The sequence below is a fragment of the Tubulanus polymorphus genome, chromosome 3 (assembly GCF_964204645.1).
Source record: "Tubulanus polymorphus chromosome 3, tnTubPoly1.2, whole genome shotgun sequence".
In the NCBI taxonomy this organism is placed as follows: domain Eukaryota; kingdom Metazoa; phylum Nemertea; class Palaeonemertea; order Tubulaniformes; family Tubulanidae; genus Tubulanus; species Tubulanus polymorphus.
The window spans coordinates 16,314,424-16,328,102 of record NC_134027.1 but is presented as its reverse complement, the minus strand read 5'-3'; the positions used below and the strand labels follow the sequence as shown (position 1 = coordinate 16,328,102).

Genomic DNA, 13,679 nt, shown 5'->3' with positions numbered 1-13,679 from the left:
AGAGATGAGTCGAAATCGATCGAAACGTTTGAACATGTAGATAAACTCATTATCATCATGAAGATTGTGATAGTTGCGTTTTTATTATTATTTAACTATCTGGATACTCTTCCGAAATTATAATTTCAATGTTTCCGAAGTTTCTGCAAAAAGTCGTGGAACTGATCTAATAAAGACCTCAGTGGTATATTCAGACGGGAAAACAACAAGCATGTGGGCGTGCACCTGTCACAATGTATTTTCCTACGCAGTTTTGAACAATACAGCAGCAATATTTTTCTGGGCACGTTTTTTTCCACCAGCAGCTAAAAAGACAGCTACCTAGAAAGTGCCTAGAAATTGTATAAAATTGCACTGAAATTTATTATTTTTAATCCGTTGTTTTGTCTGCATGGATACTTAACTTGCCCTTTTCAATGTTCATGGATCTGTCGATCCGCTCCTAGATTTGCCCTTCTAACATATTGAAATATGAAATTGATTGAAGGACAGGTCATTTATAATTTGTGAAGATGCCGCGTCAATTCCCATGGGGCTCCTTTTTCATTAAAAATCAATATCTTGAAAAATCTGTATAAATCTTCTTGGCCGCAATGCGCGATAGATATAGGGGCTAGTATATACTCCCATAACCGTAGACAGTTAGTAAATTCTTTTCGAGGTGCATGAATTCCGAAACAGGAATTGGTCATTATCACAAGTAAAGTTTGCGATATATTGGCTGGGTCACATGATAATTCGTGAAAGAGTGTTTTCAAATCTGACAAAATTTACAACTAGGTTTATTTTATTTCAATCAATATTGTCATAACAATTCAAATATGTAGTAGGTCCTATCCATGATTGAAAATATGTGTAAAATAGTTCGATGGATTAGAACGGAAATTGTTTGAAAAACATTCAGATTTGCAGCATCGGATCAGAGGAGGCTATAAATCATCTGCATAAATCAACCTTAACGTATGATGGCCTCGGATTCGGCCATGTTTGCTTTGTTACTCACTCGTTTGACTGAAAGAACTTAGTCATACATCTCAACACTCGGCATGTGCCAGTCATCCCGCGGACGGATTTGGTTCTCGTCATAACCCAGGGATGAGAATTTCACGCTTTTTTGCGGTTTCCACGAATACGAATGTTAACAAGCTTTCCAAATAGTCCAGATCCGTTGAGAAATTGTTTGGGGGGTGGAAGGTTTGCTGTGTCTGGTATTATATTCCAGCTCACAGAACTTAGTATTTTTAGCATGCTTGACGTTACTCGGCCCAAAGATTTTCGTTATGTTTTTCCATCTGTTATTGCCAATATAAACTAATAAACTACCGTGAAAAAATAACCAGTTCGTGCTGCCATCTGGAATTGAAACAAGGCTGTTTTGGAAATCATGCTGGGAACCCCCCACTTTGAGCTTCGAGCCTATGTTGCAGTTTAGCTGCAGTTTCAGTAATTAACAGAAATTTTCATCAAAAGTCCCGCTTTTTCATAATCCCTGGTTCTCATCCCTGTAACCGAAAAACCACTTGTCATTTTATGGACCTTATCTTTATTCAACTTTGAATGAAGTGTTTTAAGTCGTTTCATGGATATAATTGGAAATATATCTCGATAGAGCCTGTTCATCAACTGTTGGTTAACGATTGGACATATTTGTTGAATGTGTTCGACAGACAATCCTATTAATCTGTGACAGATAATCCTATTAATCTGTTTTATGATCAGTATTTCAAATCAAATAGAATTTTATTTTAGTCTTCTTGTGAAGTTTTTGATACGCTTTTATGTATGGTCTTAATAGTTTAATATGTATGTTTGTACCTTAACCTCATCTTCAGTCAGATCAGAAAAAATGATGGCCGACTTGTGTTTAGTTCGGAAAAATTTGCATTTGTTGAAGACGCTTTGATTGATTGTTACCATCAATCAATCCGGCAATTGCAAGATTGTGGCTCATGATATCTGTACTTACTTCCTCGTTATCTTATTTTGACTAAACTTGGTTCACAGAGTACTCTGTATTTCATGAGGCACATTGATCTCTAAATCTGGTATTAGTGTTGGTCTCTAGATGGCGCTCCTATAAATACCGGTAACCGTCATAACTGATTTGGGATTCATTTCGACAAAATCTAAGTACGTCATTTCAACTTACTAGTCAAACCTGTTATTGCTGCTTTGCAGCTATATTTAATTTAGTTATTTATTTGTTGTTGGAACTATATTTCTTTTTAGAAGAATACATGCGCTGTCACGTATATTCATGCTTCACACGTGTGCGTCACAGACTCGCTGCTATGTGATGTGTTGATTTGTGCATGGTGCATGGTGTATGAAATGCGTACCACACCTGTGGCCTAGTTAAAGTTATCTGCAAATGATTCACTCCACTGCCAGGTTTCGTCACGGGCTGTGAAAGCAGTGGATAGCAGTGACTTTAAAACTGATTCACAGCCGTTAAAAGCAGTGAATTTTATAGGAAGACAGTGAATTTGGGAAAGGGGAAATTGTTCAATTTACAAAAATAGATTGTTCTTGCACCTTGCATGTGGAGAGAGTCTATTTGAGTGATTGGGGAAAAGCAACTACCATGTTTATTCCTGATAACTCATCATGCAGTTGTGTGTGAATACTACATGTATAGGGCTTCATGGAGATCGTTTTCAATAGAATGGGGCATTTCTTTGCAGTTTGCAGTGAATTTGGAATAACATGGGCGGTTGATGGAATTTAATTTTGGGTCAGGAGTGGCACATTGAACCCTGAGCTGCACGCTGCCGTGGTTAAACAATAACGGCAAGCGAGTATTCTAAATACCGTAAAAACCGGCGTATAAGTCTACGCGGCGTATAAGTCGAGGTCGATTTTTAGACCTACATTTCATGATTTTAACATATATCCGGCTTATAAGTCGAGTCCCTTCTTTTAGAAGAATAATTACTAGTATCATTGTATTGAATAGTTTGTTTTGATAACGATGTGTGCCTTCACGCAGGCCACCGCGTGTCAGCCTGATTGCTGCTGTGTGTTAATCAAAAGACTGTTACACACACACTCAGGTATAATACACTACCATACAGTGATACAGTAGTGTGAGTCACACTCTATATATAGCCTATATATAGCCTAATGTATTAAGCGCTGCTATGAGCACGCATATATGAATACATCGTTTTAAATGAAGCTGTGTCAAAATGAAAGAAGTTTTTTTCATTAAATAGCTTTATTTATCATGAATAATTATTGAAACTGTTATAGCAGTGAGAAGATGAACACTCTCTTTTTTGTCTGGTAGAATCAATATTTCTTGTGACCTGAAAATACTTTGTAGAAAACTGTACTCGGCGTATAAGTCTAGGTCAATAATTTAGTGGTAAAATCAAGGGTTAAAAACTCGACTTATACGCCGGTTTTTACGGTATTTAAGATACAAAGTAGGCCTATAATGAAATCTTTATGAATTATTAATGCTTAAACTCTGGAGAATATTTACTGGAGATATAGTATATACTAGAGTCCATATTAAGAATTTCGTTTCATGTTAATTTTTATGGTAAATGTCAAAACTTATTTCATGTCCGTTTCCTACAGACAATAATTGCAGAGTATATATTTGTTTGTTTTTCTGTTATTTTGTCAAATATGGTTCGAATGTTGAAATATGAAGACTTTGTACTTATTTTCACAATTTGCTGCAAACTTATTCATTCACTAAATATGTGTTTTTTTAACCATAGATTGAAGACCTTCAAAAAAGGCTTAAAGATAAGGATAAAATTGTTGACAAGAAGGCTAGACAAATGCAAAATTCTTTAACAGAGAAACGTAGAGCTGATCATGAATTCTTAGAATTGAAAGATCAGATGGAAATTAAAGATAGAAAGATAAATGTTTTACAGAGAAAGGTAAGTTCAGAACAAACTCGATGTCTTTCCAAGTTATAGTTATTCCTATTAGCCAAATTTTGAAATGGTTACAGCGCTGGTCATATATTTTATGGTTGATGGACCAAACGATTGCTATTGTGTGAATTTACCTCTTTCAGTGCCCATGTGTAATTTGAGAAAAACCCTCAGAGTGCCCATCATTTTTACCTAAAAAGTAGGAAAGCAGTTGTAACTTTGGTGCTCCATAGAGTGAAAACTCTAAGAGATAGAGCTTTATAGTAATTGAAAAGTTTGTTGAGTATGACCCTTCACATATGACACAGCATAAAAACAAACTAATGGGTGCTGCCATTTAATCAAGCCATCTAGTGGCAGGTTTCTCTGCTGAATTCTATACGAACAACTAAAAATAAAACTGCTACAGGGCACTGTACGACCTGAAATAATCCGTTGACGTCACTGAAAGAGTTACAGGGACGTAGCCATGGCTCCAAAAAAACGATACCAAGAACGATCGTTAGCCCACTTGGGACTAAAGCTATTGCGTTCACTTTTTGTTCGTCGTCCATCCGTTCGCCCGTCCGTCCGTCCATCCGTCTGTCCATAGACGGAATCCAGTTATTTTGGGAAGTTTTGAAGATGCTTCTATGTAATGTCTTGATATTTGGGACACATATGTATCTACCCTAGACACAACTGGCCCTGTCAGAATCAAGATGGCTGACTGGCAGCCATTGTTGTTCGCCAAAATCAGCACTTTTTAAACATTTTTGAACTTTTTGAGGGAAATTTTGATGGCGATTTACCTTGATCTTTCGTATATATTCGAATCCCCCAAGGGCCCATCTGGATAAGAAAAATTGGGTCGATCGGACTCAAGATGGCCGTCCTATGACCTTCTTAGTGGCATAAAATGTCAATTTTTGCCGCAATTCTGGGTCCTGTAGCTTCCTACTGGTTTGCCATTTCTCATTGCAATTTGTGATGGGTATTCTTTGGAAAGGAATGTTTTATACGTGAGGTAATTTTGATCAGCCAATTATGACGTAATTGGCTGCCATCTTGGTGTCATCAGTACTCATTCGTAGGTGGGAAAAAGTTTTTCCACATTATTTTGTTACCTAAGCATATTGTGTTACCACAATCAATTGGAAAGTTGTAGCCCATAACGTGTTCTTTGATTCTGGTGAGTTTTAAGGTCATTGGTTTTTGTATATGGCCACCAGGGGGTGTTGAATAATACAATTACTTAGTATTTCTATATTATATTTGTACCTATGCATACTTTGTTACCACAATCAATTGCTAAGTTGTAGCTCATGACATCATCTATGATTGTTGTGAGTTAAGCACATTAGTTATTCTATATGGTCACCAGGGGGCGTCGAATAGTAGAATAACTTGGTATTTCCTTATTAGATTGGTGCCTAGGCATATTTTGTTACCATGATTGATTGCAAACTTGCGGTTTATGACATGTTCTATGATTTTGGCAAGGTCATTGGATGTTGCATATGGTCACCAGGGGGCGTTGAATAGTAGAATAACGTTGTTTCATATTAAATTGGTAACGAGGCGTATTTTGTTATCTCCATCAATTACAAATCATAGCTGCACCTCAATTCTATGTTTGTGGTGCGTTTCAAGGTCATTGGTTTTGTCTATGGTCACCAGGGGGTGTTGAATATTGAAATTGTTAGATTGTTGAGCATTTGAAACCACTTCCCAAGTGTGTCCCTGGACCCCTAGTTTTCAATTGGGGGTGGTACTAGCTGTCAAGAACACGGCCACAATCTGTCTGTTCAAAGAGCTACAGGAAACGTCAAAATATAAAAACCCGGATTGCAACAGTGTGCACGACTCGAAACCGTTCTACAATTTTTAGCGTGGTCTTGCGTAGACTGGTTGCCGCTCTCTACATCTAGGCTAGACTGGTCGCCTGTCCAATTCTACGTAACATGCATTCTGAGAAAGTAGAGACGCTAAGTTAAGTGCGCCGAGAACAACCATTTTGTGTCCTCAATCAGTTGACTGACAGGTTATTCTAAAATCCCATCGGTTCGGCTATATTCTTCGATAAGTTTTCACTTAAAATGCTCTGCCTGCCTACTGCGCACTCACGTGGCAGTAGCAGCCCCTAACGCACTCAGCAGATGGATTCGCTTTGTAATGCGCCCTGAGAAAAATAAATTTTATCTTTTCCATGCGTTCAACATCACAACGGTGATTAGATTTACATGTTTTTTTCGTTAATTTAAATGTTGCGATGGTTATTCTCCACTACTGTAGTTTTTTTGGAATTGAATCGAGCGGCCTCGGTTGCTCAGTGTGAAAAGGCGTGATGCTGTTGCATCCACTATCAGTGCTGAGTGATATGTGGGCTTGATTCTTGCCGGCTGCTTACAGTGTGAAGGCAACACTTCAAAGGACGCCCCGTCGTGAGGTTAAATGAAAAATCCAATAGGGTTAAAAACCAAGGTCCGAACGACGTAAACAAACAAATACACAAACAAGCAATCATCAGAATGCCTCAGTGATACCAATGCCGGCATCACTCTGTGCGACGTTTTGATGTGTACGTTTGTCCGGTTGATTTACCTATTGACAGAGAGGTGATTTTGCATTCAGAAATTGTTCTGTTTTGTTTTCATTATTCGGCAATAGGGCCCAACAGTTCATGCAAGAAAAAACCACAGTCCGTTGAGATTACCCTTACAGTTGTACGTTTAATACGCATCTTGTAGAGGAGAAAGTGCCGAATGGGTTTTTGTATTCAAACCTTGATTGATTTAAAATATCTCTGCTGGGATATGATGGAAAACATCAGAATAAACTTGTTTCGTCTTAAACAAAATCTCATTAATGAGGTTTAACAATACAAATAGCGTAGGCTAAATCGTTCGGCAGAAATATGAAATTCATTCAATTCTTAAGTCTGTGGTCCTCCTAATCAACATTGTCATAGAACATTTTCCGGCAGAGATAAAGTATAAACCCATGGGCCTCTTGTTGAACTTTTTGATGGAAATTTTGAAGACACATTGATCAATTACCTTGATCTTTAGTATATATTTGAATCCTCCAAGCGCCCATCAGCATAAGAAAAATTGGGTTGATCGAGCTCAAGATGGCCATCATATGACCTATTTTGTGCCCACAAATGACAATTTTGGCCCCAATTCGGAATCCTTGCTACTGGTTTGCCATTTCTCATTGCAATTTGTGATGGGTATTCTTTGTTTTATACCTGAGACAGGTATTTTTGGTCAGCCAATTATGACGCAATTGGCGGCCATCTTGGTGTCATCATTACTCATTCGTAGACGGAAAAAAGTCTTTCCACATGATATCGATACCTAAGCATATTTTGCACAATATATCCGAAAGTTGTAGCTAATGATGTGTTCTTTAATATTGGTGAGTTTCAAGGTCATTGCTTTTTGTATATGGCCTCCAGGGGGCGTTGAGTAGTACAATAACTTAATATTTCTATACAGTCAACCTAGGTTAATCCATCTCCGGTTAAACCGTATAAGTGCCTATTCCGTATATATAAAACAGTCCCATTTTTCAGTAACGTTATTCCCTTAAAAATTCTGTGTCTAATTCATACTCCATTTTAGGTTTAAAAAACATCTCTAAGAAATTTCCTGACCGTTTGAAGTTATTCTCCAAATTCAACTCTGGGCTTCCAAATCTTCCTTATGCTTATGGTCTTCCCAAAATTCATAAACCCAATTCACCTTTAAGACTGACCATTTCTAATATCAATTCTCCATCATATCGACTCTCCAAATATCTGGCTAAAGTACTCTCCCCGGCTTTGGGTACTTTTTCTGATTCTCACATTCGGCACAATATGGATCTTTTAGACGAACTCAAAAATCTCAAACCTAATGGCCAAAAATTTATATCTTTTGAAGCTGTTTCCTTGTTCACAAATATACCATTGGAACCAACTCTCAATTTCTTATGAAGAAAACTCCCAGACTCCAATCTTGATCTCCCAATTCCTGTAGATTACTTACTTGAACTTTTGGAACTCTGTACAACCAATCTATATTTCCAATTCCAAGACAAATTCTATGAACAAATTTTTGGTTTCGCCATGGGTAACCCATTATATCCCCAATTTTAGCTAATCTTTTCCTTGAACACTTTGAATCTGAAATTCTCCCAAAGTACACTGGCTCTAGACCTAACTTTTGGATTAGATATGATGATGACATTCTGTGCTTAGTTTCTGATCATTTTGATCTTACCTCTTTTATCGACTTCATAAACTCCCAATGTGCTTAGTTTCTGATGATTTTGATCCTACCTCTTTTATCGACTTCATCAACTCCCAATATCCATCTTTGAAATTCACTTTTGAATGGGAACAAAATGACCAAATTCTAGATGTTCTAATTCACAATAAATATTCTCATTTGATTTTCTCAGTCTACCGTAAACCTATCAACGCTGAGGCATACCTTCACTTCTTTTCGTTTACTGCTAAATCAATCAAAATTAGTCTCGCTTGAGGCTTCTCTGTGCACTACAGATTTGTGATGAAACCTTCCTTTCGTCTGAATTTGACCATATATCCGACTCTCTTTAAAAATTGGCTTACCCTGATCACATTTTGAAATCGCTATTTCTAAGGCTAAACGTACTTTCTTCAATTCTAAACCTCCAGAAAATAAAAAACACATTTCAGAGTTCATTGTAGTTCTGTATGTACCTGCTAAGGAAAAGTTTTGTCACTCACTCCCTTTATTGGATAAACAAATCATTTTCACGTATGAAAACAAAATTAGTAAGACTTTGGTTAAAAACAATCATTCTAAACCTTTGGACTGCAGAGTTTACATAATTCCTTTTGTTTGGGCTGTGATAAAATTTACTTTGGAGAAACTGGTCGTGAATTAAAAACTCGAATTTTGGAACACTAATAGGATATTATAAATCAAAAACCGGCTAGTGGCGTAGCCAATCACGTTTGGAACACTGGTCATCGTTTTAATTTTGATAAAGCCGAAATTATTTATACCTCCAGCAATTACACTAAACGCCACATAGTTGAGTCTTCCCTAATTACTCGTCACTCAGATATTAGTACCAATTTAAATAATGGCTTTTCTGCGCACAAATCCCTTCTAAGTATATTACTTCATGCCTTTCCAAACTCTAATTTACTCACCAATTTACTCAATTAACCTGTTCTCCTCTGTATATATACCCCTGTTTTTAGTCTATATCTCACACCTGACGATGATCTCTAGGGTGAGATCGAAACGTTGTGTATTCTATATATTTTAGATTGAATATTTAAATTCTTGTTTTTAAATTCTTTTAATCTGTAGATAGTGGGTTTTTATCTTATTATCCGTTCACCACGTTTGAGTGTGGTTATCGTTCTATCAAATAAGCGTAACTTAAGGTCATGACGAGTTGTACCGAAATACCTTTTCACTTACCTACAAATTCTACAAGTCTGTAAATATTTTACTTCAACCCAATTCACATGAGTTCAAGCTGAAAACATAAATTTCAATTATAACATGCAAACAGTCTTAAGCAAAAGAACAAAAACTTTCACCTATATCAAATGAATAAAACAGTGCGTCACTCTTGACAGCTATGAAACAGAAATTGAATAAAAATAAGCGTTTAAATATTCTTCAATTCAAAAAAGGATCTAGTCATCTGGACTGTTAATCCAGCATTTTATTTTTGATAAGCAACAGCAAAACAAAAATAAAGCAAGCAAAAAGAAATAAATCAAGCGTCTTTACAACTGCACCTGCACCAAATAAAAGAGTTCCAGTGCCGTTCTTCACAGACTTAGTAACATAACTTATCTGCAACGGTTGAATCAGTTACAACGTGAAACAGAAACAACTAAACTACAGCGTAAAGTAAACTCATGCGCAGCAACCAAAATTAACACCCAAAAACTTCCATCCTCATGACACAGAGGAATGTCTGACTCTGTCCAACTGCAGGAAATTTTAAAGGATTTGTGACACCTAAATTATTTCTGTGGTTTTAGTTAGTATGAATAAGATTATTATCGATAATATTTACGAAAATTAGAAGTATTGAACGTTTATATGGTTTTGAGAGCGATTTTGATGGAAAATCTCGCACACCTGTTGAAGCGCGCATCTTCGGGCATTTCCGTCAAACATCGGCGATGATGACGTATAACCGAAAAGACCAACGCGGAAGTGGCTCATTGTACAATGAAGGATTGACTAGCGCGGACGATATATTATTCGAATATTCTGTTTTTTTTTCTATGTTTTTCGATCATGCCTCGTCGTTGTGTTTACTACAATTGTAGTTCAAGTAATCGCACTTTGTTCTGGTGGCCACGGGATACGGTTATTGCGCATAAATGGACCGCATTTGTGAGCAGAAAGAGAGTACAATGGAAGCCCTCATCCACGAGTGTATTGTGTGGGAGGCACTTCACCAATGATTCATTTACGAACTATTCAATGTTTACTTCAGGATTCGCAACTAAGTAAGTCTTTTAATATACAATATTTAAAATAAAAGCAGTATTGCTATCTCATTCTTTTCATCAAGTCAGGTTAAAAAGTGTTTCAGTACACGGAAACTGGGTCAGGTCCTTTCTTTGTTCATTGCTTTGTTTAGACATGTTTTCTGACTAACTGGTCTAGTAACTGCCTTCCCAACTCATTTATTGCCGTAATTAATTGATGTATCATGGCTGGTTTTACAAGCTGCTCATATATTTGATTCCCTGAGTACAAAATGTTGATGAGGGAGTCATTGTTAGGCGTACACTTTAAACCTTGAGGCCGAATCTAGTATGCAAGTGTAACTATCATTTTTTCAATTCCATTTAGATAACATCTGAAGCCAGATGCCATCCCTACCATTCATATAAATGACGACGATGATAACAGTCAATCAGATACCACTAAAAGACCAACGTATGCAAAACGAAAAAGAAAAGTGTTGGTGGAAACTTTAGTAGCTGATACAGTATCTAACGAAGAGTTACAGCCTGCTACATCAACAGCTGAAACGTCATACAGTCCAACAGCTGATACATCAAACAGTCCAACATCATCACCAGATAGGCCTCCCAAGTTTGTTGAAAAATCGTCACAGAAAGATATTGAAGCAGAAACCAAAGGTAAATTTCACTATATCATGAAAAATTCATACTACAATAATTTTCTGGCATTCCATTTATATTTTCAACCTGATTTTTAGAAATTATGTTGTGAAAAAGTCTGTAGGTTATCTGAGAATAATTGGCGTATTGTTGATCAATGTTGTATTTTTGTCGATAAAGGTAATCAAACACTCGCATCGAGACCGAAATGTAATCGACGACACTATACAAGTCAGGGTAAATTAACAAGGAAGAAAACAACTGGCACACAAATGACCCCTAAAAAATTTAAGCCTTCATATGATACCACCGATACCGACGTTTCCAGCGATGACGAATACTTTGACGATGATCCCAATTTTGATCCAGGTGAAGATCCTAATGGATCATCTTCAACTGAATTTGACGATGAACAGGGATGAGAATTCCCCGTGGATTTCGGTATTGAAAATATCAATTTTCCAAATAGTCCAAAAATGATGTAAAAGTATGGGGGGTGATGATATCACTCAATTGGTCCGGCGTGATCGGTAATCAGGTGAACCGTAAAAGCGTTCAGTGCCTGTTTTACTTATCGTTACGTGAAAGTATCGCATTTCAATGCATATTCATTGCAATACAGTGATTTTGTATCTACATTTGTACTACGATGAGTGTGTATGTATTTTATCGATCGGTTGCAGACATGCGCGTGCGGCAACAGTAGTAATGTATATAGGCCTACTTACTGTTGCCGCGCGTGTGTGGCGAACCTCTTCGGATATTATACACTATGATTTTTAGTGAGCATTCATCGGCGCATTTTTACTGCAATAATTCAGGGCTCGACCCGTAATGCATGAGATGCTGAATGATGTGGTATCTCAACTCAAGCACAAACACCAACGACTTCTTCAGAACAGATCACGTTTTATTTATCTGAACAGCGGCTGACAGCCATCTCTAATTACATCATCAATTACAACTGATAGGGCGCACTGCCGTATATAACATTGTATTAACCCATTAATCTCAAATACACTACATCCCTCCGCCCTAATTAGAAACGTGACAACTTAAAATGAACACAAGTCGGCTTTATTCTCAGAGTTCTGAACACTACCAAAATTAAAGTTTTTGGTTGGACCACACATACATTGCTTCGATAAGGCGATCAGGCGCTTTCCTGGATCGCGACGGATTTCTCCTGACCATGTTATTCGCAACGCCAGCATCGGCTGCTGGTTCGGACGCCAGTACATTCTCAGACATAGCTTCCGAAGCTTGTTCCGACAAATTCTCCGATTCGGCATCGGATATAGAGGTAGTCTCGACTGCCTGCGACACTGCAGTCGGCGGATTTGCTCTGGGCGACCCCAGTTGTTTCGGTACACCCGGGGGTACATCCGTTTCCATTTCCCTTGGCTCCACAATCGAATATTCACCACGAATCTGATCAACATGCACAAATCTTCTACGTCCGGTAACTAACACGATGTAGGACTGTGGTCCTATCACCTTAACTACACGCCCAGGTAGCCACTTTTCCCGCCCGGCGCGATAATTTCGAACGCGAACAATCTCATTGAGAGCGAAACGTCGCATTTTCACTCCCCGATTATCGTGAGATTCAACCATTTTTGATTGCTTTTTTGCGACGGTCTCGTTAAGATCGGGGCGCAACAAAGAGAAACGAGTCCTAAGAGGACGTTTAAACACGAGCTCTGCTGGCGACACACCCGTCACGCAATGGGGTGTCGTACGACACATCAGCAGAAAATTGTCGACGCGCTGTTGAACGGTCAATCTTCGCTCGTGTCCTTTTCCCTCCGCCTGATAATGCTTCTTGAAAGCCACTTTCGCCGATTTCACTATGTTCTCAGCAGCTCCATTTGATTGCGGGTGGTACGGTGGCACTAGCTTGTGCTTTATACCGTTAAGGCGCATAAATTCCACGAATTCACTTGCGGTGAATTGGGGCCCATTATCTGACACCAACTGTTCCGGAAGGCCCAGACGTGCGAACCAACTGCGAAGTGTCCGGATCGTCTTTTCCGCAGTGGTATCCGTGTTCATCACTTCGATTTCGACCCATTTACTGTACGAGTCGATCAACATCAAATAGTTTACTCGTTCCAACGTACCGAAGTCCACGTGAACTCGTTGCCAGAAACGTGTCGGATATGGCCAAGGTATGAGTGGAGCAGGGGCTCATTTGTCCTTCATTGCGAGACACGCATCACACGAACCAACCAGAGCCTCCACTGCTTTGTCGATTCCTGGGAACCAGAGATACCCGCGAGCCATGGCCTTCATTCTAACTATACCCCAGTGCTCGTGGTGAAGCTCTGATATCAACCTTGACCGAAATCTCGGTGGAATAACCACCATCAAACCCCACAGAATACACCCTTTGTCCGCTGACAACTCATTCCGACGGATCCAATATGGTTGTAGACCAGGGTCTAACATTTCGCGGGGCCAGCCATTCAAGATATACAAATAAATGCGCGACATGACAGGATCCTTCCTAGTTTCTTCCGCAATCTCCCTGGCTGAAATCGGCAACTCATCAGCCAGGCTAAAATAATTCACTTTGAGCTCAGTTGCCAGCGCAGTCGTCTCGACGGGGAAACGCGAAAGCATCTCCACATTAGCGTGATCGGACGACTTACGATAAT

At 38.6% G+C, this 13,679-nt stretch overlaps 1 protein-coding gene across 11 annotated transcripts in view; it reads left to right on the top strand.

Annotated features, from left to right (window-relative positions):
* LOC141901878 (ELKS/Rab6-interacting/CAST family member 1-like) overlaps positions 1–13,679 on the top strand; it is a 237,058-nt gene that overhangs the window by 70,108 nt on the left and 153,271 nt on the right. For 10 of the 11 annotated variants that reach the window (XR_012618869.1, XR_012618870.1, XM_074789418.1 and 7 more), the window contains one exon: positions 3,732–3,899. The exons of the other annotated variant lie outside the window; for it this stretch is intronic. Coding sequence is in view for 8 of the 10 variants with exons in the window: in XM_074789418.1 (XP_074645519.1) it covers positions 3,732–3,899 (168 nt within the window). In the remaining 2 variants the exon portion in view is untranslated. The remainder of the gene's footprint in view (positions 1–3,731; positions 3,900–13,679) is intronic. 11 annotated transcript variants of the gene reach the window in all.